Source organism: Periplaneta americana, chromosome 17, assembly GCF_040183065.1.
Source record: "Periplaneta americana isolate PAMFEO1 chromosome 17, P.americana_PAMFEO1_priV1, whole genome shotgun sequence".
Taxonomy (NCBI): Eukaryota; Metazoa; Arthropoda; class Insecta; order Blattodea; family Blattidae; genus Periplaneta; species Periplaneta americana.
Genome location: NC_091133.1, coordinates 67,607,663 through 67,632,611, shown reverse-complemented (window position 1 = coordinate 67,632,611; position 24,949 = coordinate 67,607,663). Strand labels below are relative to the sequence as shown.

The following is a 24,949-nucleotide window of genomic DNA, read 5'->3' as shown; positions in this document are numbered from 1 at the left end:
TACTATTAGTATTTCATTTATCAACGCCTTCAATGGCAGAGATTATTCAGTGGGCGAAAAATAGCCGAAAAATTTCGCCTGGAGCCCTCTACCAGGAACAGGGCTGCTTTATGTGCGGTAAATCTACATGAGACCCACAGTTGTACTTCCTTTCCTGAGTAAGGCATGCTAAGTATTCGGTTGTGTTTGAAACAGTGAACCTCGTAAAGGCTACAATGGTAATTATAAATTTACTAGCAATCGGCGGCGACGACATCGAAGAACTGCAGGGGACACTCCTTATATTAATTTAATTAAATTCGACTCAATTGCGATAAAGTCAAGAACTTTTTGAGAAATGGTGGCCTTTTTTAAGGTGTTAGTTCTGCAATTTTTGTAACAAGATGAGGAAATTTAACAAGAAACCTCTCCTTAACGGTATGTAAAATTATTGACGCTAAATCCTTTCAGTTGAATTGAAATATACTCGCGTGGTTGAAAACCGTAAGGACAGAGCAGCCGTTTAACCTGACAGAGTGATGGAGCGATACATCGCCAGCATCAATTAAAACGACTGTCATAGCCTTGTTAAATTGTACATAATTTATTGCGGCATGACTTGCATGCATTGGGTCAGCCTGGACGCCACAAACAGTCCGCAAAATAAAACAACTTCACCATACATACACAAGCACTGTATGTACTCCGAGACAAAACAGTTCATCTCTCTTTTTTTTTCTTTTTATCACTTCTCTCTGTCCCTCCTGATTCATTAATTTTTGTTTGTTTGTTTATTTCTTTCCCTCTTTCACTTACCGTTTCCTTTCCCCATTTATCATTATTTCAAATTTTATTATATTATTATTATTCACTCGTTTTGCATTTCTTCTTGCTATGAATGTCTATGTCATCTATACTTCGTTCCATAATATCTGACAAGCGAAGTAAATATTGCAGGAAAATGAGGGGAAGGGATACTTGCTAATCAATCAATGGCAGAGGTCACGTTCCAGACTTATCTTGGAGTTGGGCGAGGGTAGAACGCTGCAGCTCCCAACTTCAAGATAAGCCTGAAATGTGACCTCTGCCATTGGTTGATTAACAAGTATCCCTCTCCCCTCATTTTCCAGCATTATTTATTTCGCTTGTCAGACATTATGGAATGCAGTATAGTTTCCCATTTGTATACTTCTTTTCCTCTTTCATTATTCAGTTATTTATTTTTCCCTTCTGTCTTTATTCTGACTCATCTCTTCTTTCTTTCTTCTTATTCTTTATTCTTCTTCATTACCTACATTTTTTGCATTTACTTTGTATTCCTTTCCACTTCTCGTAACATTATTTCTTTGATGAATTGTATAGTAATTCCTTCATTTTTTCTACTCGTTTAGCTAATTTGACTTGTGAGCGAGCTAATTTCGGCCTTCAATTGCTCAGTATGAGGCTATGCTTCCCTTGATTAACGAGGACTACGATATTCACATTTCTTTACGTCACGAATAATATGTTAGGCGACCCTGCTCTTTTGCTCTTGCATGCGATGGTACTCTGTAACAATGCTTTCTCCATTTTGAAGGGTTCCCTAACAAGTTATACAATTCTTTTGACTTTTCTCCTTCAATTTTTTTCTAGCTTTCTTTAATGAAACGGCTAACCACGGAATCAGACAAATGGCCTACCGGCTTGGAGCTCACATAATCTCTACTTTGCAGTTGCAAGTTCCCTTACTAGGACACGTACTATGTACCTTTTAGTTCCTTCCCAGCAGTATCATCGGCCTTTTTATTACTTCTTTCTTCCCTATCTTCACTCGTTTTTTAATACCTCCACTTTCTTTGCTTATTTCGTTTTTTTTCTCTCTTGAATATTTTCATTTCTTCTTTCTATCTTTTTATCTTTCATTTCTACTCCCTTGTTTCTCTTTGTTGCATTAATTATTTTTATTTACCTTCATAATTTGTCTCATGCTCCCTTTTTTATATCCCGGAAGAGCAGGAAACAAGTACTTCCGCACTCACAGTACAGACCGATTATTTAGTCCTGACAGCTCAGCGACGCGAAAGAGAGGAAGTAATACATAGTAGTAGTGGGAAGAGCTCCGGTGTAGAGATTAGAGCGAGCGGTCAGCAAAGAAATGCAGGACAGCTTAACTATACTGGAAACATACCGCTCTAACGCACGCGTTACATCCGATCGCTCTGGATGCAAACGAATTGACTAACTCGAACACCCCTTGGCGTAATGTAATGAACTAGCCTGAACCAAGCGCACATTATCGGCGACTGTCAGGACTAAATAATCGTACTGTAGTACTTACTGGCCATCTTGGAAGTGGAGGAGTAAACTTTAAAAGATGAATTCGCAACTATGGAAATTACACAGAAATAGTATGTCACACTGTTCCCTAACAATCATTACATATAAAGGTCAATCTCGGCTGAGGAATTGGATCTCCTCCTAGGCCTCTAAGATGTAATATATTAATCGATGAACTTGAGCTACACGAAAAGTCGCTTCCTATTAATTAGGCCTAATAATATCCGTTTTATATCGTAATTTTTATGAGATGAAATATTATGTGATGAGAGAAGAATTAGGACAAAAAGAAGTGTTGAAAGGATTTGACTTTTTAGGTGAAGGAAGCAGGAGAATTTAGGAGAGAATCTTCATTCTGTAGGCTTTTACGTCACAATTATTACTCCAGTCAACGCCTAGTTCACGAAATGATAAGCTGGCACTAAAGTAGCCATATCTCTGTACTCTTTTGTTGTTAATTCCATTTGAGATACTTCTTCGCATCTTTCTGTGTGTACAGTTGTTTTACATTTAATCCATATTTCTTCCATAAATACTTCTTTTTCCATTTTCTTCCTTCTATAACCATTTCTTCCTTCTTTGCTCGTCTTTAAATTACTTTCTTTCTTTTTCCTGTCTACCTTTCGATCTCTCATTTTCTCTTTGTTTCTTTCTTTATAATTGTACTAATTTATTTTGAATATGTCATCTCTTTCATTCCTTCCCCCTCTTTGATCCCCTAATTTCAGTTACATTTATCGTTTTACTTTATGACCGATCTGTACATTTAATGTTTTTCTTTTCCTTTTCCTTTCTACATAGATTTTTCACTTTTCTCTCTTCTTCCCTCATTTAAGTTGTGCTTGGTGACCTAGTGAATACATTCTATCCCTTAGATCCGATGTTCGCGTGTTCGAATTCGGCTGGGGTTATGGATTTGGGAGGTCCATGTCGTAGATTTATGGCACATAAAAGATAGAAAGCACTAGTCAACATTTGTAGGCTGTTCTGATAGTGAATGACCTCTGCAAATTTAAATAAAATTTTACTCTGCCTACACCTTAATTTAAAACGCGTTTCTTTCTTTTTTCTCCCTGTATTAGTTCTTTCTATTTAGTTTCTCCTTTTCCCTCTCTTTATTCCTTCACTCTTCTTCCTCATTTAAGTTGTGTTTGATGGTCTAGCGAATAGTATTCTATCCCTTAGATCCAATGTTCGAGGGTTCGAAACCGGCTGAGGTGATGATGGATTTCAAAGAATGATAAAATCCCCACCATGGCTTTCTTTAGGATAGAAGTAAAGCTAGGAGATCCATGTCGTAGATTTATGGTACATAAAATGTAAAATTTGTAGGCTATATCGATACTGAATAACCTCTGCAAATTTCCGTCTACACCTTAATTTAAAACGCGTTTCTTCGTCTTTTCTTCCTTTATTAGTTCTTTCTTTCTATTTAGTTTCTCCTTCCCCCCCCTTTATTTCTTTATTCTTATTTCTTTCCACATTTCCTTCTTTGTTTTCAGCTCCATTTTGCTCAATAAAATGTTTAAAATTTATGCTGACAACTGATAAGTGGACCCCATATATATCATTACATTAGTAACTCATACGAAACGCTCCGTGAATTGGAACAGATTAGCCATCAAGCACAAAGTAACGATGACTCTTGCACGACTCGATAATCAAAGAAGAGGAAACAGCCCTGATGACGAGCCTGCCGCGGCTCGCTTGCAAGCGCGCCTTCCTGAGGAAGAGTTCATCAGCAAAATGGCTTCGTTTTATGAGGGATTCTCATTTTTCTGAGGACGCGATTACAGCAATTTGGAACAAAGGGTTGGCGGGCAGCCGCTGCGATTATTGTCTGATCCACAGGTCGTGGGCACGGCTCACATTTTGAGTGGAATATGTTCTAACTTTCATCATTTGTCTTTTAAAGCTGAACTCCCGCTACGATCGCACGTGGGTATTTCACCTTTCTAATACTGACAGTTCTTTCTATTATACAAATTTGACATTGACGAAGTTATGCTATTACGATTAATTCTGAAAGATATTTTGTAATAGGTATACCGTGGCAGTAGTAGTAATACTTTTATATTATTATTATTATTATTATTATTATTATTATTATTATTATTTTTATTATTATTATTATTATTATTATCTACTTATTTAATGGCTTTTATTTTATTATTATTATTATTATTATTATTATTATTATTATTATTATTATTATTATTATTATTATTATTATTACTACTACCTACTTACTGGCTTTTAAGGAACCCGGAGGTCCAATGCCGCCCTCATATAAGCCCGCCATTGGTCCCTATCCTGAGCAAGATTAATCCAGTCTCTATCATCATATCCCACCTCTCTCAAATCCATTTTAATATTATCTTCCCAGCTACTTCTCTGTCTCCCCAAAGGTCTTTTTCTCTCCGGCCTCCCAACTAACACTCTATATGCATTTCTGGATTCGGCCATACGTGCTACATGCCCTGCCCATTTCAAACGTCTGGATTTAATGATTCTAATTATGTCAGGTGAAGCATATTATTATTGTTATTATTATTATTATTATTATCATTATTATTATTCTAAAACACATATAACTCTATACGGTTTTTAATGGCGGTCCTGTTACATTCCTCCATAACTCTTACAATAAAAAGTCCATTTCAAAATTAACAGTACATGATAATCTTCATACCAGTCGATCCTTATAATCTATTTTAAATATTAAAAAATCCATTATCCTAACTATGATTGTAAAAAAAAAAACTAAACTTCTCACATTCATACGATGAAAGAGTAATGGAACGGAGAAAAATTCTCTCCGGCGCCGGAATTTGAACCCGGGTTTTCAGCTCTACGTGCTGATGCTTTATCCACTAAGCCACACCGGATACCACCCCGGCGTCGGACAGAATCGTCTCAGATTAAGCTCCAACTCTTGGGTTCCCTCTAGTGGCCGCCCTCTGCACTACGTCATAGATGTCTATGAACGTAGGACCGAAGTCCACACATGTGCTGAGGTATACTCAGCATCAGCACGTAGAGCTGAAAACCCGGATTCAAATCCCGGCGCCGGAGAGAATTTTTCTCCGTTCCATTACTCTTTCATCGTATGATGACGCAGAATATCTGCATGGAAATATCATATGTACTTCGGTACATTAAAATAATATATATGATATGCGTAAATCACTTTGTGATTTAAGACGGGCTTATTCCGTCGGATCCCGGCCAACTAGTCACTCATAACGAGTGCACCTCAGCACATGTGTGGACTTCGGTCCTACGTTCATAGACATCTATGACATAGTGCAGAGGGCGGTCACTAGAGGGAACCCAAGAGTTGGAGCTTAATCTGAGACGATTCTGTCCGATGCCGTGGTGGTATCCGGCGTGGCTTAGTCGATAAAGCATCAGCACTTAGAGCTGAAAACCCGGGTTCAAATCCCGGCGCCGGAAAGAATTTTTCTCCGTTCCATTACTCTTTCATCGTATGATGACGCAGAATATCTGCATAGAAATATCATATGTACTTCGGTACATTAAAATAATATATATTCTTACATTCACCTAAAATTTACAGCAATCCGAAATATATAACTCTAGTTTCGTTTTCCACCTCAAGTTAACTATAAATATAAATTTACCTTATTTTTATTAAAATTTTGAGAGCAAGTTGAACCGACAGTCATTTAAATAAATAATTTATTATGTAAAATCCTTCATTGACTGCCACAAACTTTGTTTAATCACTTTTTATGTGAATAACATAAAATAAATGTAGTGTTAACAACGAGAATTTTCGTCTTTTCGGGCATCATCATGTTGTATTAGAAAAATAACACTTTATGAACGTTAATAAGATTACCCTAAAAGTCTGAACACATTAAATACAATGAATTTTATTACATCGAAACATAGAATTAAGTTAAAACAACCAAGTGTGTAACTAGGAATGTTATACTGTCAAAAGATATAAATTACATAAAACTTCATCCTTTTGGACCTCAGAATAATTTTATGTAATTTATATTTTTTTCACAAAATTTGACTGCTATTCTATCCGTATAATAGGCTATAGGCTAATCGGGATAAGTCATTTCACTATATTTCTATATACAGAGTGATTCACGAGGATTTACCGTCACTTATTTCCGAAAACATTCTGAGCAAAAAATGTCATATAAACATTTGTCCTAATCTAAAAATTTTCAGAATTACACTAATTTGTAAAATACCATTATTCTTGAGTTTTAAGGATAAAAGAATATTACAGATAAAGAATGAACTATTCAGGAGTATCATTTCTTTAATTTGCTAGTATTCTGAAGCTAAAAATGTGTTGTGAATTCCATAGTTGCTTCGTACAGAATTTTTTTTTCGATTTTTAACTACAAAATTACATTTTCTTACGCATTTACCACAACAACTGTTACAAATCACGCCACTCTTATAAACCCTTTAAGACTGTACATTAAGATGCATAATTAAATTGTAAAAACTCACGTTACTAAAGTTATATGATTTGTAACAATTTTTGTGTTAAGTACGTAAGAATGATGTCATTTTTAGTTAAAAATTGAAAAATAAAATCTGTACAAAGCAATTAACAATACATTCTTAGCTTCAGAACACTAGCCAATTAAATAAAATGAAACTTCTGAATAGTTCATTCTCTATTTGTAATATTTATTTACCCGTAAAAATAAGAAAAAAAATATATTTTACAAACAACTTCAAATTAATGTAACTTTGAAAATGTTGCGATTATGACAAATCTTTATGTGACATTTCTTTCTCAGAATGTCTTCAGAAATGAGCTCGGTAAATGACGGTAAATCCTCGTGAATCGCCCTGTATATCGGATTTATAAAATAAAAACATCTGCCCTTCAATAAGGGTTACCACAAGGATCCAGAAAACAAATACATGTATACAACTTTACAATGAAACAATGAAAATATATACAATAAATTTCAAAAGAAAATTAAAGTGAAGGTGAAATTATATGAATTGGAATAGAAATGAAATTGCAAAATGTGAATCGAATCCTTCAAAATTTCTCTAAGGATTTTCGCAATGTTGGAAAATGTGAATCCCATTAGTTTTAAAAGGTTTTAGGTGTATTTAGAGATGGTACTACGAACTCCAAAAAGCAGACCGTGTACTGACCAACGATTAGCCATGATGTTATACTGCTTGCTACAATAAGGAATATGAGGTTCATAGATAATTCTCTTTTCAATATCAGTAAGGTTTGGCTGTTGTGCATCTCTTTCAAATCTGATAGTCGGGTTTAGTATTATTCCTGTGTTGTTTTTGTCTATTAATGACAAAAATATCTGTCTGTCTTGTTGAATCATTATATAGAATTATAGCTTTGTAAATACCCTTTAAAATTTAAATATCAATATTTGGTCATTTATTTAAACATTTGGTCACTCCATTCTCCCTTGCTGCCTAACGTAACACCTAAATATGTAAATTCTACACACGAACTATTTAAACATTGTTTAAAACCTCTTTCCTTCTATGGTGCGTTTTCTACCCGTTTTTCTTTGCTTTCTTCGTGTTTGTTTTGAAATTGAATTAAGATGAAAAGAACTATGCAATCTCGTCATCAGTTTCATGGACGCCGCCAATCGTAAATGATCCAATGACACTATCATCTGTGAAAATTATTCTATAAATCGCTACATTTAATGGATGGGCAAAGATTATTGTTTTGGTTAACATCATTCAATGTATCGCTGATATAAACTTTTAAATCAATGACTCACGTTACACTCTTGTCGTAAGCATTTCATCTATTTAATAATAGTAATAATAATAATATTAATAATGTATGATAAATATTTATAATTTTACGAATTATAAATTATAAGTTAAATGACTTAGAATTATTGCTCTACAGTAATTGGGAGGTTTTAATGGATCTGAAGGCCAAATATAGAGGTATATATTTGTGATGTAGATTGAACTTCATGAGAACACGAAAACTGACATTGTTTATAAAAAATCCAGAGATTATATTACTCATAAGGATCTTGAATAAAAACAGGGTTTCAAAAATTTGAGGTCTATAATATAAATTCTGACACTTGAATAAATAACAATTTTTCTTGTAACTGTTCCTGAAGTATCTAGATATAAACCTAACTTATACGGACAATAGAGTGAATCTTTGTGAATAACATAAGATCTATAATGAGAGAATATGTATTACCATCGTGACAATGCAATGGCTGTATAAAATAACGCCATAGAGAATGAGGCAATGTTTTATGGAGCCGCGAAAATAAGTTTAGGGACGTTCACATAAATATAGGCCTACGAATATGTTTCCACTACTTCCGTTACTGCAGTGATTTTAACATGATGTCAATCTGAAATATTATAGTAATTTTTCTGCCTATCAATCTAGCTGCCCAAGTTCGATTATACTATTGACTGATACGGACAGTTTAATCTGTCTTAAACAGAGAATTAGTGTGTGCCTTACTTTGTATTCATTTGTATTGTCTTAACCGGTATCATTCCTTTATACCTTTCAGATAATCACGGATGGTTATGTAGACATATACCTACTATTGGATCATAAACTTAAAAGAGACAGAATGAAACCGAATAACTGCAGAAATTTTTGAAGTGGATGATAATGAGTAGTGGTTGTTTTACCTATCAATTATAATTGAAGTTTTAGTAAATAAGGATCTAAGGTCCATATTTGTGTAAATTGTGTTTTAGCTGGAGTAGCAATAATTTATGAATGTACAGTACCTAGTCCTACAACATAAATAAAAAAGTCGAGCCTCCTTTCTTTATAGTTTTATTAGGTGTTCATAGATGGCAGGACGTGTATGTATCATTTACTTTTACGTATATCCTGGCTCATTTTCCTTGATAAAATATATACATTATGTTTTATTTAACGACCCCCGCAACTGCCGAAGTTACAATAGCATCGGCTGTGTGTAGGAAATTTTGTCCCGTAGGAGTTCTTTTACATGACAGTAAATCTACTGACATGAGCTCGTCGTATTTAAGCACACTTAAATGCCATCGACCTGGGCCGGGAACGAACCCGCAACCTCGGGCACAGATGGCCAGGATTCTACCAACTGCGCCGCCCAGATCGACTCATTTTCCTTGACAATTAGAAAATGTTAGTTAGATCCTTATTTACTTGAAGTCTTCAATGTGTCTGCTATCTAATATGTAGATACTAAGTGGTCAGATATGGATAAACACATTTTATGTTTTAGAAAATGAAATAAATTTAAGTAAGTACGTTGTTTAAGTGTACGTAAAAATAAATCAAAGTATTCGTTTAGAATAATTGCGAGAGTTTCCTGTGTTAAACCGTGAAACAAAATATTTAACGTTCAAGGCTAATTTTGTTTTCTGTTTGCTTAGTGACAGAGTAGTCATTACCAGTCTGTTACCGTTGCGGTTAATGGATACGCAAGGGATTGAATTTCAACTTTAAACTCGGTTATTCGTAAAATGTGTTACGGAATGATTGGCCAATTTAAATCATCTATTTAGAGCACCAAATTAAATTTCATCTCCCTCTTTTCACATTAATCTTCTATCTAAAATGTTCGCAGTGTGCTTTATAGCGATATAGTAATTTATAACAAACTTTCACAGAATCTAGTTAATGATATAACATATTTTGAAATAATTTATAAATTCTTTTATTATTTAAGCGTAATGAAATAAAAAAATTAGTTTGAGACAAACTAAAATTAAATTTTAGTCAATGAACAGTTTATAAATTAACATTTATTTTAACTTTTATTCTCAAAATTTGTTTCAAATCTGCCATGACTTTATATGGTAAACCGATTATGTTAATGCAATAATTGCTAAACAATTACCGCGCGCCTCTATTGTTGTCAAAGAATGCTTATAATTTCCAAACCATTGAACCTAACTCAAAACTGAAACCATATTTATAAAGATATATGTATTTTTTTTACATATTCTATAAACAGCGTGCCTAGATCCATTTTTAATATTATAGGAGCTATGTGAACTTAAACGGGGATTTGACATACGTACATATTTACTGGACTAACTAATAAACAACGCTGATAATTGAATAATTTCAACGAAACATTGTTCCGGGGTCGGATATCGATCCCGGGACCCTTCGCTTAGCGCGCGAAAGCTCTAGCGACTGAGCTACCCCGGAAATTATACACGACACCGTCATAATTTTTTTCCTTGAAATTATTCAAACCTGCTTTACAAGGAGCTACTACCTGAAAGCCAGATATGTATAACGCTGATAATTGTTAAAATATTGCAAATGTAAATTAATATAGCCTAATATACAATCTTAAGGGGAGAACGGGTAAAATGTTGGTCAATTTCAATATATATATATAATTGCATTTTTGTTGTTTCTTGTGAAAAAAATTATTTATTTTATTATTACTTATTTACTTATTTATTTAACAATAATATTCGCAATATTATTACATTTTACAAATTAATTTATAAACACAAATACAAAACAAATATATCATTATACAATAGAACATTGTTATAGAACGCAATGACACACATAAAATAACTTTAACTGAAGCATAAATGAATGTATATACATCTTCATTACACAATTTTCAATACTATATCACTTCGGAAAACGTATTATGTGTCTTTCTCGTGTTAAATTTACATTATCTCATTAATATGTTTCAGCCTGTTATCGGCCATCTTCAGAACTGGTTATTGCTGGTCTTGGCGCCTTTTGTTTGTTTTTCCTGTGGGGGTGTGTTTGTGTAATGTAATGTGGAGTCAAAGATTGTGTGTGTTCTGAAATTGAGTTGTATGTTGAGAATTTCATTTGGATGTGTTTTTGTGTGTCTATATATTTCGTATTGTTCTAGTGTGTTTAGTTTCTGGCTTTTTGGTTGAATGCATGAGAAACTGTACTATTCGGAATACTTTCCTCCGTTCTTTGTCTACCACGAAGATTCTCAGGATATGTTAGGAATGAAACTGGTCCCATTTGGTGAGAAGACTTTAACCATCTGATCGAGCTAAGGTTGTGTCGATATATTTATGTAACGGTTTCAGGAATACTGTGCTGTGAGCCATACAACATTGCACAACAAGGGAGTAAACTACAAAGCCAGAAGTGGATTGTTACATTTATGATTTGTCTCAATTGATTACAGAATCAAAGCCTATCAAAATGCCTTGTTGATTACTATGTTGACAAATTAGTACAGCACTTTGCACTTGTGCTCTGCAGGTGGCGTGGATCAAGGCTGACACTAAAGCGATTCTTGCTATACATGAACATGTGATCACCAATAATGCACGTCTCTCGGTCACACACAATGACTTCAACACGTGGACGCTCAATTTACGAGGAGTCAAGCGAGAAGACCGAGGCCAATACATGTGCCAGGTGAACACAGACCCCATGAAGAGCCAGGTGAGTGCGCTACAAGCAGATAATTGTACTGTTACTTCATTCTGTAGTAAAAATTGTATATTGACCTGTTACAGTAGCAGTCTTACTCAGTAAAATAATAAATTGTAGCATCACTAAACTTATTTATTTATTTATTTATTTATTTATTTATTTATTTATTTATTTATTTATTTATTTATTTATTTATTCTGGTGTAGTTAAGGCCGTCAGACCTTCTCTTCCACACCACCAGAAATACAAATACAATGATGGAAATAAAAAAGAAAAAAAATCACACTATAAAAAAAAGTAAAGCCACACAAAATTATACACAAGTTGCAGTCACACATACTTTAAATTAGTTATTAAATATCGTAATTAATTATATCCTAACTAATTATCTAACATAAACAGAAACCTGCAATTTTAATCTGGAGTAAATAGACACAAATGAAGACTTCTAGCAATACCTAAAATGCATTTAATAAAACAAAATTTTCCAATTTAATTTTGAATTGTGATAAAGTCCGGCAGTCCCAGACATTATTACTTACTGCACTTAATGAGGACAAAAATGGCGATAAACCATTCAGAATAGATTAGACTTAAACATTTTTCATTGCTGATGATGTATAAATAAATAAATTAACAATGTTCGGAAGGTTGGCCTTACTTTCTTCTACAGGTGAACTAAAGGGGGCAGGATAGACATACAGTGCAGCCTGAGGCTTATTGTATTTATAGGTCATTCGTCATGTCGTGAAACCAAATGCAAGCGTGAGTTGTAGCTCATAGTAAGATATTTATGGTGGGGTTAAGTGAGCCTGCTAGCTACAAGTAGAAGTAGCGATGGAAGTAAGCTTCTCAGTCCACTTTCTTCTTCCCGTGACGCGAAGATAGATTTCACGAGATAAGGAAAGTCCTATATCGTTCCTGTTCTGTGAATGATACTTGTAGCCAAACAGTACGCCGCGCTGTCAACTTAACCCGAGCTGTGGTATGGCTGATTATATGTGAATTACTGTTGACGAAATGAGTCCGAGTTCAACACTGCAAGTTACCTAGAAATTCTGCTACAATTGGTTGAAGGAAAACCCTGGAAATCCCACCAGGATTTGAACCCCAGCCCGCTCGTTTCATGGTCATATGTGCTAACCAGTTGAATTAATACATAAATAAATGAAGTAAATAAATAAATAAATAAATAAATAAATAAATAAGTAAATAAATTAATAAGTGAATAAATAAATAAATAAATACATAAATAAATAAATAAATAAATAAATAAAGTGAACATATGGCTTAAATAAGCGAATAAATGAATGAGTAAATAAATAAATAAATAAATAAATATATATATATATAAGTGAATGAATAAATAAAGACATAAATAAAGTAAACAAATAACTTAAATAAGTGAATAAATGAATGAGTAAGTAAGTAAATAAATAAATAAGTGAATAAATAAATAAGTAAAATAAACAAGTGAATAAATGAATAAGTAAGTAAATAAATAAATGAATAAATAAATACTTACTTCCTTACTTACTTACAAATGGCTTTTAAGGAACCCGAAGGTTCATTGCCGCCCTCACATAAGCCCGCCATCGGTCCCTATCCTGTGCAAGATTAATCCAGTCTCTATCATCATATCCCACCTCCCTCAAATCCATTTTAATATTATCCTTCCATCTACGTCTCGGCCTCCCCAAAGGTATTATGTCTATCCTGCCCCCTTTAGTTCACCTGTAGAAGAAAGTAAGGCCAACCTTCGGAACATTGTTAATTTATTTATTTATACATCATCAGCAATGAAAAATGTTTAAGTCTAATCTATTCTGAATGGTTTATCGCCATTTTTGTCCTCATTAATTGCAGTAAGTAATAATGTCTGGGACTGCCGGACTTTATCACAATTCAAAATTAAATAAATAAAAAAAATAAATAAAAAAAAATAAATAAATAGGTGAACCGACACGGTGGCCTAGTAGCTAGAGCGCTGGATTTATAATCCTGTGGGCTCGGGTTCTATCCGTACCTTTGATTTTTTTTCCCCAATTTATTTATATATTTATTTATTGTGTATTGTTAATATTGTATATACCACTGCCACCGGGTGCTTGCCCACTTGCAGTGTAAATAAATACATACATACATACATTAGGTTTCAGAAACATTAGGCATTGCAGCCCGTAAGAACTAAACCTCCTGCTCGGGAGTAGTACAGATTTATAACTTACGTTGAGCAAGCCCATGGTGTAGGTAACACGGAATTTTCTCCGGAAGTTCCGGTTGCCCTGTGGCATTCCAACAAATCTCCATCATCACCTCATCTAATCCCGGGTGTAGCGTAGACGAGTCTTGTGTGGCGCACCCTGGTAAACGACTCTGTCGGTAAATTGGTCTACATAACTGGCTTCTGATGGATGAATGACGAACAGTCAAGTACCCGCCATTAGTAAAAAAAAATTCAAAGAGACTCTCTGTAATGTATTTTCAATACTAGTCGACTGCAAAGATAATTGTTTTGAAACATTTTATTTATTCGTTGTAAGCTTTCAGAGACATTAAAATTACTCAGTTGAATTTTCCAATTTTCTAACAGCTTCGTCTAAGTATTAGTTGAACACTTGGTGACAAACTGCGACCCTGTTGAACACCTACATTGATTTTCTCTGCGCAAGTGTTTCCCAGTTTTCATTCATAGCATATTCTAGTGTTTTATACATAGGCCTATCCTTTATAACTTGGATCAGAAGTTGAACAATGTTCCTTTTATCCATTATATTATCTCTAAATTTTCTCTCTTCTGACTTTATCAAATGCTTGCTGCTAACCTATAAACAATAAGTGACGTTCTTTTATTGAATTCGTTTCGTTTATCATTCGCTTTTATATAAATTGGGCTACATTATCAGCACATACACTTCTCTTCTAAATCCTGACTGTTCTTCCAATGGCAAGATTTCTGTAAATAAATATGGGAAATGCGTGTTATTATTCGGTTGAGAAGCTTTTATAATCCAGTCTGCTGTCAAAAGATCTGAAAGTTAGAATATATAAAACAATTATATTACCGTTTCTTCTGTATGGTTGCGAAACTTGGACTCTCTCTTTGAGAGAGGAACAGAGGTTAAGGGTGTTTCAGAATAAGATGCTTAGGAAAATATTTGGGGGTAAGAAGGATGAAGTTACAGGAGAATGGAGAAAGTTACACAACACAGAACTGCATGCATTGTATTCTTCACCTGACACAATTAGGAACATTAAATCCAGACGTTTGAGATGGGCAGGGCATGTAGCAGTATAGGCGAATTCATAAATTCATATAGCGTGTTAGTTGCGAGGCTGGAGGGAATAAGACCTTTGGGGAGGCCGAGACGTAGATGGGAGGATATTAAAATGGATTTGAGGGAGGTGTGATATGCTGGTAGAGGCTGGATTAATCTTGCTCAGGATAGGGACTGATGACGGGCATATGTGAGGGCGGCAATGAGCCTTCGGGTTCCTTAAAAGCCATAAGTAATTAAGGTTATTATTTTCGCGTATAACTTTCGTACTTCATTCAACTAGCTACGAAGGAGAGTCAAAAAGTAACCTTAATAATTATTTTATTAATTGAATATGTACAATAAGACTACAAGCACTTCATCACTTTTCAACATAGTCCCCGCTATGTTCAATGCAAGTGTTCCTGCTATACTGTGTTGAAAAGTGTTTGTTGTCTTATTATACGTATTCAATTAATAAAACTAATTAATAAAACTATTATTAAGGTTACTTTTTGACTCTTTAATTTTTCTATAATTCGTGCAATTTTTTCTATTTGCTTTTTTAAAAATAAAGAAAACTTTTGGTAACTTTCAGTTGTCCGAGACATTTCTCTGTTGCCAACATTAATTTAAAATTTTCAGGAACCTCGTTTTCATTAGTAGAAATGCATATTTTATTAGCCCTATATTATCACCATTAATTCCGCGGGACTTTTTACTTTTTTATTTTTCTAATCCTTCATCAACTTCAAAAGATTCTAGTCTGTCTATTTCCATATATTGAGATGTTTCAATTTCATTATTTATTTCTGTACTAGTTCTATTCTTTCATTGTTCTTTGAAATGTTGTATCCATTTTCCCGTCCAAATGGCTTCATTTTCTGCAGTAACTCTCTGTTGTTGCAACTTATCTATTCCAACTTTCACTTTGGTCGGATCTGATTATTCTTTTGATTCGGACTGCTGCAGCTTTGTATCTTATTAGTCTTCCTGCTGTTTCGTTTTTAGTCATCATACAGTTTAACTCGCCAATAGTGTTGTCTCGCTATCACTACTTTCATCAGCGCTAAATAAGCTAGCAGTTTATACATCATCGTTAAATAATAATCCAGTGAAGAAATGTATTTATAATGCTGGACACAACTAAAAAATATAATGCATTTCTATCACCCTCAGCTCATTATAAACTGATGTTCAGTCGACTTAGTGTCATTTAAAAATGCTTTATTTGTGTGGACCAAATAGTGTGTCGATGTACATGTTACCACTCCCTTTGGGATTGTGGCTGTGTGGAAGCCTCCGCAATTCCATTTGAACGAGTGTTTTAATCTCCTGCAAATAGATTTTAAGCAAATGAATTGCCACCCAGTAACGTTGAAATGCGACACTTTTCATACATATAGCTGTGCGTTTTTGTTGATATTGCCCACAGTAGTAGCTCTCTGTTTTTGAGTTTGATAACAGCGCTGAAGATTGATTGGGGACATATCGCAGTTAATGCAGTTAATATAAGAAGAGTGCAGTTCGGACAGCCGAACAGTTCTCTAGTGTTAAAAATATTACCACTTCCGTGCAAAAATGCTTATTACGTGTCAGTGAATCACTAAAGTAATATTAGAATGAAATGGGAGAAATTTATCTTCAGTCTCACAACAAAATCTTACACACGCTTTTAACTTTCACATCAAACTTAAATGTCAATTTCCGTAAATATAGAAATTGCAATATACGTCAACTACAGGGACATCATTTTATTTTTACTTGCATTTTTATTGTACCTGCATTTCTGAATGTACTTCACTCTCACCCCTTCACTAATGTCCTTGCTCCCGTCAGACACACAAACTTACGGCCGCTGTTGCATTCGAAGTCTTCAAGCAGTGAAGTAAACACTGCAGTGTATAGTGTGCTTCATAAATATGATTGCGTTTTCTATAGAAGAAAGAACCTATATTAATAATATCGTACTAAAAAAATTATATTCAAGAAACGATAAATTCAATTTCAGAGAATATGCTTCAAAATGTTTTTAATAATATGCTTACTGAATTGAAGCCTGCATTGTAATGAACGGCAACCATTTTCAGCAACTTGTTTAAACATTCAGATTAGCTTTTTTTGAATTGAGGTAGCTAGAAGAAAAGAAATGCTAGTGACAGTTGTAATAACATGAGTTAAGTGCATCCAGTGTAAGCAAAAGTATCTAAGATTTTAGTGCCAAAGGGATATTTAATCGCATCACACATTAAAATTTAAATAAAAATTTCACCGATTTTACGAAAGCTTAAATATTTAAACCCCATTTTCTCAAAAGTAACTTAAGTGCACTTACAGCCCTTTACTTATGATCCCCTCAATTTAAATGCACTCTCTATATTGTATGTTAACATCAATGATTAATATGCTAAATAAAGTAGACATTACATAACGAACATAACCGCCTGAGTTTTTTTTTAATGTTACTACTCTACTGTATTTTGATAAATTCCGTAAAAGTGATGATCAAATTGAAAATCGTAATATCGTATTTCCCTACAACATAAATGGATACACTACTTTTCTCTCCTCCTATACCTAGTAAAATGATTTGTTTACATATTGCACTAGCAACATCAGACTCCTGTAATGGAAGGGGGCAACAGTGTTTCCGAGTATAGCCAGGTTAATGTTAAAAATGTTGGTAAAAATAAAGTGATGTCCCTGTATAAACGTTCTATATAAATTTAGGTATATCTACTATACAATTGGAAAGTGAAGTAAATTGACTTACTTTTGGGTTCATTCAGGAAGCTTTTCCTTTGCATTCTAGGTAATAAAAATTCATGCCATTTGGGTACACCTCAAATGTTTTGCAATATATGTATATACAGGTATATATACAGAGTGGAAGTGAAATAAACTTTCAGATGGAAAGGGATGATAGGGTACACGTAAATGAATAGAAAACCTTTATTATGTTTTGTGATTAAATGCACGGTTAATTAAAAAATTTAGTTTGAAGTTTTAGTAGTCCAGGAAAATCGTCGCTAATACAACTCGTGATACAGATGTAAGAGGCCAATGAACTCGTTGAGTCTCCGTACGTAGGCTGCTGTCTACCAAGACGTTGCCACTCGCTCGCTTCGTGCAATGGCTTGAATTTAATAGTTTTCGTAATTACATTTACACGAAAACCGTCCACGCTATGGAAATACGCCAGAGGGATAAATTATTCTTTATTAGATTTCCTATCGTTATGGACAAGAAACACGATCCTATTCACAATAGTTACCGAATAAGAGATTGTTAAACATTTGGGGGCGAAACATTTTTTCCTGAAAAAAAAAAAACTATGAACTTTTCACCAATACGATACATACAACATGAGCTATTCGCTCTGAAAATCTGCAAGGCTATTTCATTGTGCAAAAAGCTCATACACGTCAAATTTTATATTTTAACAAAGAATATTTTATTGGTAACAAAATATTTTGAGACTATTGCTGTGCGAGTCATGACGTCATCGTAAATGGCATCTTATAGCTTTTTTTTACTATCATCTGAAAGAGCATATTTTTATGTAATATGTCATTTGTTTTGTACAGGAAACTATAGTTAAGGTTACTACGGTAACAATTTTATTGTTGATATGTACATCTGTTATTCCTGTCTTATGGAAACAGTTTTATTGATGAAATCAACATGACAAGACGTTTTTATCAATCATCTTGACACCTGGATAATTAAAGGGTTCAGAGCTATAGTGGGCCAAGTGCCATTTATTAAATACGGAGAAAACAAGAGTTAAAACTAAGTGATTACCACAATTTAACGAAACATATAGAAAGTAAGATAAAGTATACACATTAAAATTAAATGATTATGTTAATCTTCATTAAATTATGGTATTTACTTAACTTTAACCCTTTCTTTCTCCGTTTTTAATAAATGACGCTTGGCCCGCTATGGCTCTGAACCCTTCAATTTCTCCAGCTAGCGGTGGCAGCTTCTGGCATCTCATTAAGAAATATAGATCGCTAGTTCAATTTATAATTACTGACTAACATATGAATAAAATTATATTGCGACCAAGCGTTCAGCCATATTGGCGAAATACTTAACGTTTTACTCATTTCTTAACACCAGGCCTATCTACATAAGATAGATGAAAAGCGGGAGACTGGAATTTAGTAGAATAAAAATTTGATTAATAATAATGTTAGTAATGATGATGATGATGATAATAATAATAAACCATCATCATTCATGGCTCTACAGCCCAAAGTAGGCCTCGCCTCCTGCAATGTCCACTTCCATGCTGCTCTATCCTTCACCAACTGTAGCCATCCATTAATTCCGCACCTCCTCATATCTTCCAGAACTGAATCCCACCATCTATTCTTCGGACTTCCTCTCCTCCTTCTCCCTTCTGGTTGAATGTGGAATATCTGATATACCTTCCTTTCGCTCGTCATTCTACCAACATGTCCTATCCATCTCAATGTGCTAAATCTAATCGTAGATACTATATCAAGTTCACCATAGATGGCCATTAATTCATCATTATGTATCTTCCTCCAGTTACCTTTTTCACATACCGCTCTCAAAATCCTCCTCAGTACCTTCCTCTCGAACACCCCGAGTCCCTTACATACATCCTCATTCAAAGTCCATGTCTCAGCGGCATATAAAACCACCGGTCTAATCAAGGTTTTATACATTTGGATTTTGGTAGTTCTAAATACATTCTGGCTCTTCATCACTGGAAGTAGTGCATAATAATCTTTGTTGGCCGATTTAATCCTGTTCTCAACTTCCTTTCTAAGGTCATTATTACCAGTTAAAGTAGATCCCAAATATACAAATTCATCCACTATTTCGAAATTAAAGGTACCAAACTCTTCAAATTGTCTAGCCGGCCATGCATTCTTGGAAACTGTCATAAATTTAGTTTTGGCCTGTTCACCTGTAGACCAAATTTCTTGGTTTAATATTCTAGCCTTTCAAATGTCTCCTTTACATCCTGACTTCTCCTACCCGTGATCACATCATCCGCATATGCAATAATAATAATAATAATAATAATAATAATAATAATAATAATAATAATAATAATAAATTTACACAGCGCTAATATTTTGAAAGTTTTTGTTGAAACAATATAAGTCTGAGAATAATAAATACCTCGACGAAGTGAATCCACACAATAAAGAAGACTTACATTCGCAATGAGCGACATTTAGTCATGTTTCTCTTGCGAAAATTACGCAGTGCTAACGTTCTAATAAAAAAGACGTCTTTCCCCTTTTTACTTCAGGACGAAGTTTGATCCAACCTTTGAGAAGTCGTCGCTCAATTCAAATACTTCTTGTTGTATTTTTATGGTACTTATTTTGGTGCCGTGTCGTGCTTGTACAAGTAGATGACTTCTAAATGCTATGAGTTAAAGTTAGAAGTTGGACCTCCCTCCTCTCCAATCCTTCGTGATCGACCTCGTATCTAATGTGAAGTGGAGGGTGTGAAGTGGTTCGTGCGTGAAACTGCTCATTCACTCGGCCAAACTACGAGAGATCTGCCTTCATGCTGTCTGAACACTGTCATTTGGAACAGTTATTCCACCCACTCTTACTTTCTCCTTGTCACTTCTTTCATTCGCTATTATCTGCGTTCTTCCTTCTGCCACTATCTTTCTTTCATTTTCTCATTTCATAAATTTTATATTCTGCCTTCCACTCCATTTTCTTCTTCTTCTTCTTCTTCTTCACTTCATGTTATGGGCAATTACCCGTTCCGGCTTCAAAGTCGCTCCATCTTTTCATTGGTCGTCCCTGATCTCTTCGTCCTTTTGGTTTATAATTCATTGCTTTCTTAGGAAGTCTGTAGTCGTTCATTCTCTCTACATGTAATTTTCAATCTTGTCTGTAATTGTCTATTTTATCAATAAGTGGGCATGCTTCTAGTTTCTGCATGATATCTTCATTTCTAATCTTATCTAAACTCCATTTTCTAACATATAAAAAAAAAGGATATATTTTTTCTTTTAGCTTCCTTCCTTTCTTGCTGCATTGCTTCGTATTTTTGTTTCTTTCTCCATTACTCACCTTCCTCCTTACATCTTCCTTTTTTCTTTCTTCCTTTACGTACCTTTTTCTCCTTTTTCGTTCATTACTTTTTCGTTCTATTCTTTTTAACATGGAACATTTTCCTGCGTACCACTCGAGAAAAATTGTACCACAAATTAAAGAATTACCACTTATGAGAATTGCGTCGATGCCTCTCGCAGTGCGTTCGTTACTTAACGAACTTCATTTGTTCATTCATGGTCCAGCTTATACTTCTACTACAACGTTGATCAAATGGAATGCGCAACTTATAGTTAAGTATTACGTTAGCGCATTGTGCAGTCGCGCACATTGTGCACTTGTCTCTGTGCAATGTGCAGTTCCTATTCCCCTACCTGGAGGGAGTGAATCGGCTTGGAGGGGAACGCGACAGGGCTGTACATTACCTGCAGTAGCAGAACAGCTTTGGTTTCAGTAACACAGATCGGTACGGGTGTGCTCATTGAGCTGTGATTGTGAATGCATTATCAATATAAAGTGAGGAGTCCACAGACATAACGAAGAAGGGAAATCACGAATCATATAACGTAACTGTTATGATGTTTTCCTCAGCCAACAGTAATTATTTTAAAATGAAAGGCTTCCATCATATCATGTGGACCTAATAGTGATGTGAGAATTTAAATCAGATTAGTAAAGTTCTCAAAATATATTCACCAGCTCTTATTTCTTAATTAGTACTCTCACGGCAAGACAAACATGACAATGATGTTGTTTTGGAGTCTGTACTAGCACAGCCATCAATGGTTAGACGACTTACAACTTTTATTTGATAAGCTGATAAGTAATGAGAATATTGAGTGAGGAATACATGTGAGGGTCTTGAGGTTGTAAGGGAAGGAAGAAAGCAACTATTTGTTAAGCGAAAAAATTTTCTCGAAAAATAATACATAATGGCGAATTTTCCATCTCACGTTACTATATTATCTTAATATACTTACGTTAATAAATCTTTAAACCTGACATAAAGAAAATGTCCTCGCTTCACAGCTTGTGAAGTACTCTTTTAACTCAATTCAGTAACGCTCCCAACTTGCTGATACTTGCTCAACGTTTTCCAAATAAACTATATATAAATTTAAATTCAAGCTTAAGTTATCCATTTTATTAATAATAATAATGTGAATTTATTTTAATATACAGCAAGGAAAAATGATTCCAGTGTCAAAGCCTCACAATGTCCTATTGCATGTAATTGGGAGTAAAATATCTTCTTTAACATTTGTGCACCGATAGTCCCAATAATGCTTGAGGAAAAATGAAAGAGTATTACTTTGAATAATCAGTACCTACTAGGTAAAATGAAATACTGTGTTCGTTTTTGTTGTTTCGAAATTACTGCAATATTTATATTTTCTTCAAATACTGTATACAAATCGTGTCAATAAATGATTCTTTACAAACGACTGCTTTGTGAATTGTAACTGAGTAAGTCTATTGTTTCTTGTATTACAATTGTCAAATATAGACACTGACAATAATTGTGTTTTTTTCCTTCTGTTAAGTATGTTTATAATGTCCAAATGTCAATTTAATTGAACGCTAGAAGTGTAGAATAGATTCTTGTACATCCCTCCCGCTAAGAACTGGTAAGAGCAACACGTGAATGACGCAATCTGCACAGACCGGCGTTCCGCGCACATACACTGCACTTTCAGTGTCTGATTTCTGACATGCCTGCGTTAGCGGGTTCATCCATATTTTTTATATGTTTTAAGAGGTTATGTGCATCGCATTTCCTGAAAGAAACTACCGAGCAATTAGGAATGTCGTGTGTTTAAGAAATTCCAACAATAACGATTACTTAACAACTTAATTTATAATCATTTAACATTTAACCCATAGTTCCAAAAACGGAACATAGTATCTCCCTAGCGGAAGTTTGAGTACCTACAAGGAATTTAGTTAAATTTATTGCCGAGAGGGGGCTTAAGGACAAATTATAAGCTCAACGATTCTAACGCCATCTAGTGTGCAACTAAGGTATTACTAGGACGCGAGAGAGGTGAAATCTAGTACAGAGGGAACTGCATCAAGAATTGGGAATTCTTCCACTAGAACAGTACATCCATTCAATGTCAAAATCTTTCTTCAACAAACTTCCTGGTGTACCTGGAGCTATGACATATAACATTGGAGCAAGATTTTGTCAGCCATCTCGACTTAAAAGGAAACTCCCTCAAGACATCCTTCTTAGTGATACTGACGACTCTTCATAAATTTAACACAGAAAATCATCATATTTTTGTTCACATAATTCACAAAAATGTTTAATTAATTAATTTAAATTAATTAGAGGAGCCTTTAGAGCCAACCTCAGCATGATATTCTGCATGTGATATTCCATCATTTAACAGTGGTCTGTATAGCAAGTTTGCTGGTCGACCAATATTAAACATAAAAAAAATAGTACAGAGGGTCTAATTTAAGCTTGGAGGTGTTTAAAATGCTGGAAAACTCCTACACGGGACACACGGTTTAAAGTCTTTCCCGGAGGACTTCCGCTCCAGATTTTTTACTTTAAATTAATAAATTAATAATGTATTTAGATGTTTCTTTAATTCAGTGATTTATATCTATATATAAGGAGAGACATATAAAAACAGTTGTTGTAGATCTATGATTTCGGTATCAGATGGATTTGGAAAACTTTCATATGAATTTTTGTACTATGTAAAAGCTTAACAAGTTATTAAATTTAATTTTAATGTAATAACAAATAATTATTATTCGTACAAAAGTGGAGATGAATAATAAATGCATGGACTAAAATGGAAATGTTAATTTGGCATTGTAGTTTAATTCTGGAGTACTTAACTGTGGTATTGATATCTAATTGAATTAAATTCTCTGTAATCACACATTATTATTGATTACAATAATTTCAAACAACTCATTTGCTTCATACTGGTATATGAATCGTTTCCACTATAAATTTAATTGTAGTTTTCAGACTGGACCTCATGAAATAAGAGAGAAATTATGAAACGGTTGGCGAGAAGGCTCCGTATTGTTAAAATTGAAGGAAATATGAAGACAGTAATAAAAGGAAATATAAGCATTTTATTCAAAATTCCAAACATCCTTGCAAATCCAACCGTGCTCATAATAACAATCACGAACAACAAAACCTTTTCAGGCAATTCTAGGGGTCCTATTAATTTCCTGTCATTTTTTTCTGCCTCGATTTAATTATTTCCCTCTGCTATTTTCTCCATTGAATTTTCTATATTATTTTCTTTCATTCTTCTTTAATTTCCTTCCTATCTCGCAACCTATCTTCTACTGGAGACTTCTAAACGTTAATTAATCGACGTTGTACCAACTTCATGATTCTCAACAGTCTATGGAATTGATGTCAGTGATTTGGCATTTGGCGAGATGAGTTCGAGCATTCGTCATGGAAGTGCCTGACGTCCGCCTTACACTTTTGGGGAAAACCACATAAGGGATTGAAACCCACGCACTAACGCAGTCTCGGATCATCAGTAAAATTCTTTACCGGCTGAACTACGCCGGTGACTCTGGAGATTTGAATTGGAGTTTGCCGAATTTCAATTGGACTTACAAATTTCGACGTTTGGAAAATTGTTCAACGTTTGTGTGTAGATGAAAGTAAAAAAAAAATTAATAAAAAAAATTTGTGTAACTAAGCTGACATACATTTTCTCTCGCAATGTGTGGCTTTTAACACAGAAAAATTATGTTTGTGACAATAATGAATGCTAATCCTATAACTCCATTAAGGGTCTTTTAAGAATAAGGTTCTTAGGAAAATGTTTGGGGCTAAGAGCGATGAAGATGCAGGAGAATGCATAAAGTTACACAACACAAAACTGCACGTATTATAT

At 34.3% G+C, this 24,949-nt stretch overlaps 2 protein-coding genes across 5 annotated transcripts in view; one reads left to right on the top strand and one right to left on the bottom strand.

Moving 5' to 3' along the window:
- LOC138693158 (lachesin-like) overlaps positions 1 to 24,949 on the top strand; it is a 1,789,721-nt gene that overhangs the window by 1,632,075 nt on the left and 132,697 nt on the right. For all 4 annotated transcript variants that reach the window (XM_069816848.1, XM_069816850.1, XM_069816849.1 and 1 more), the window contains one exon: positions 11,561 to 11,746. In XM_069816848.1, coding sequence (XP_069672949.1) covers positions 11,561 to 11,746 — 186 coding nt within the window. The remainder of the gene's footprint in view (positions 1 to 11,560; positions 11,747 to 24,949) is intronic.
- LOC138693157 (UDP-glucosyltransferase 2-like) overlaps positions 1 to 24,949 on the bottom strand; it is an 86,161-nt gene that overhangs the window by 24,561 nt on the left and 36,651 nt on the right. The window lies entirely within an intron of this gene.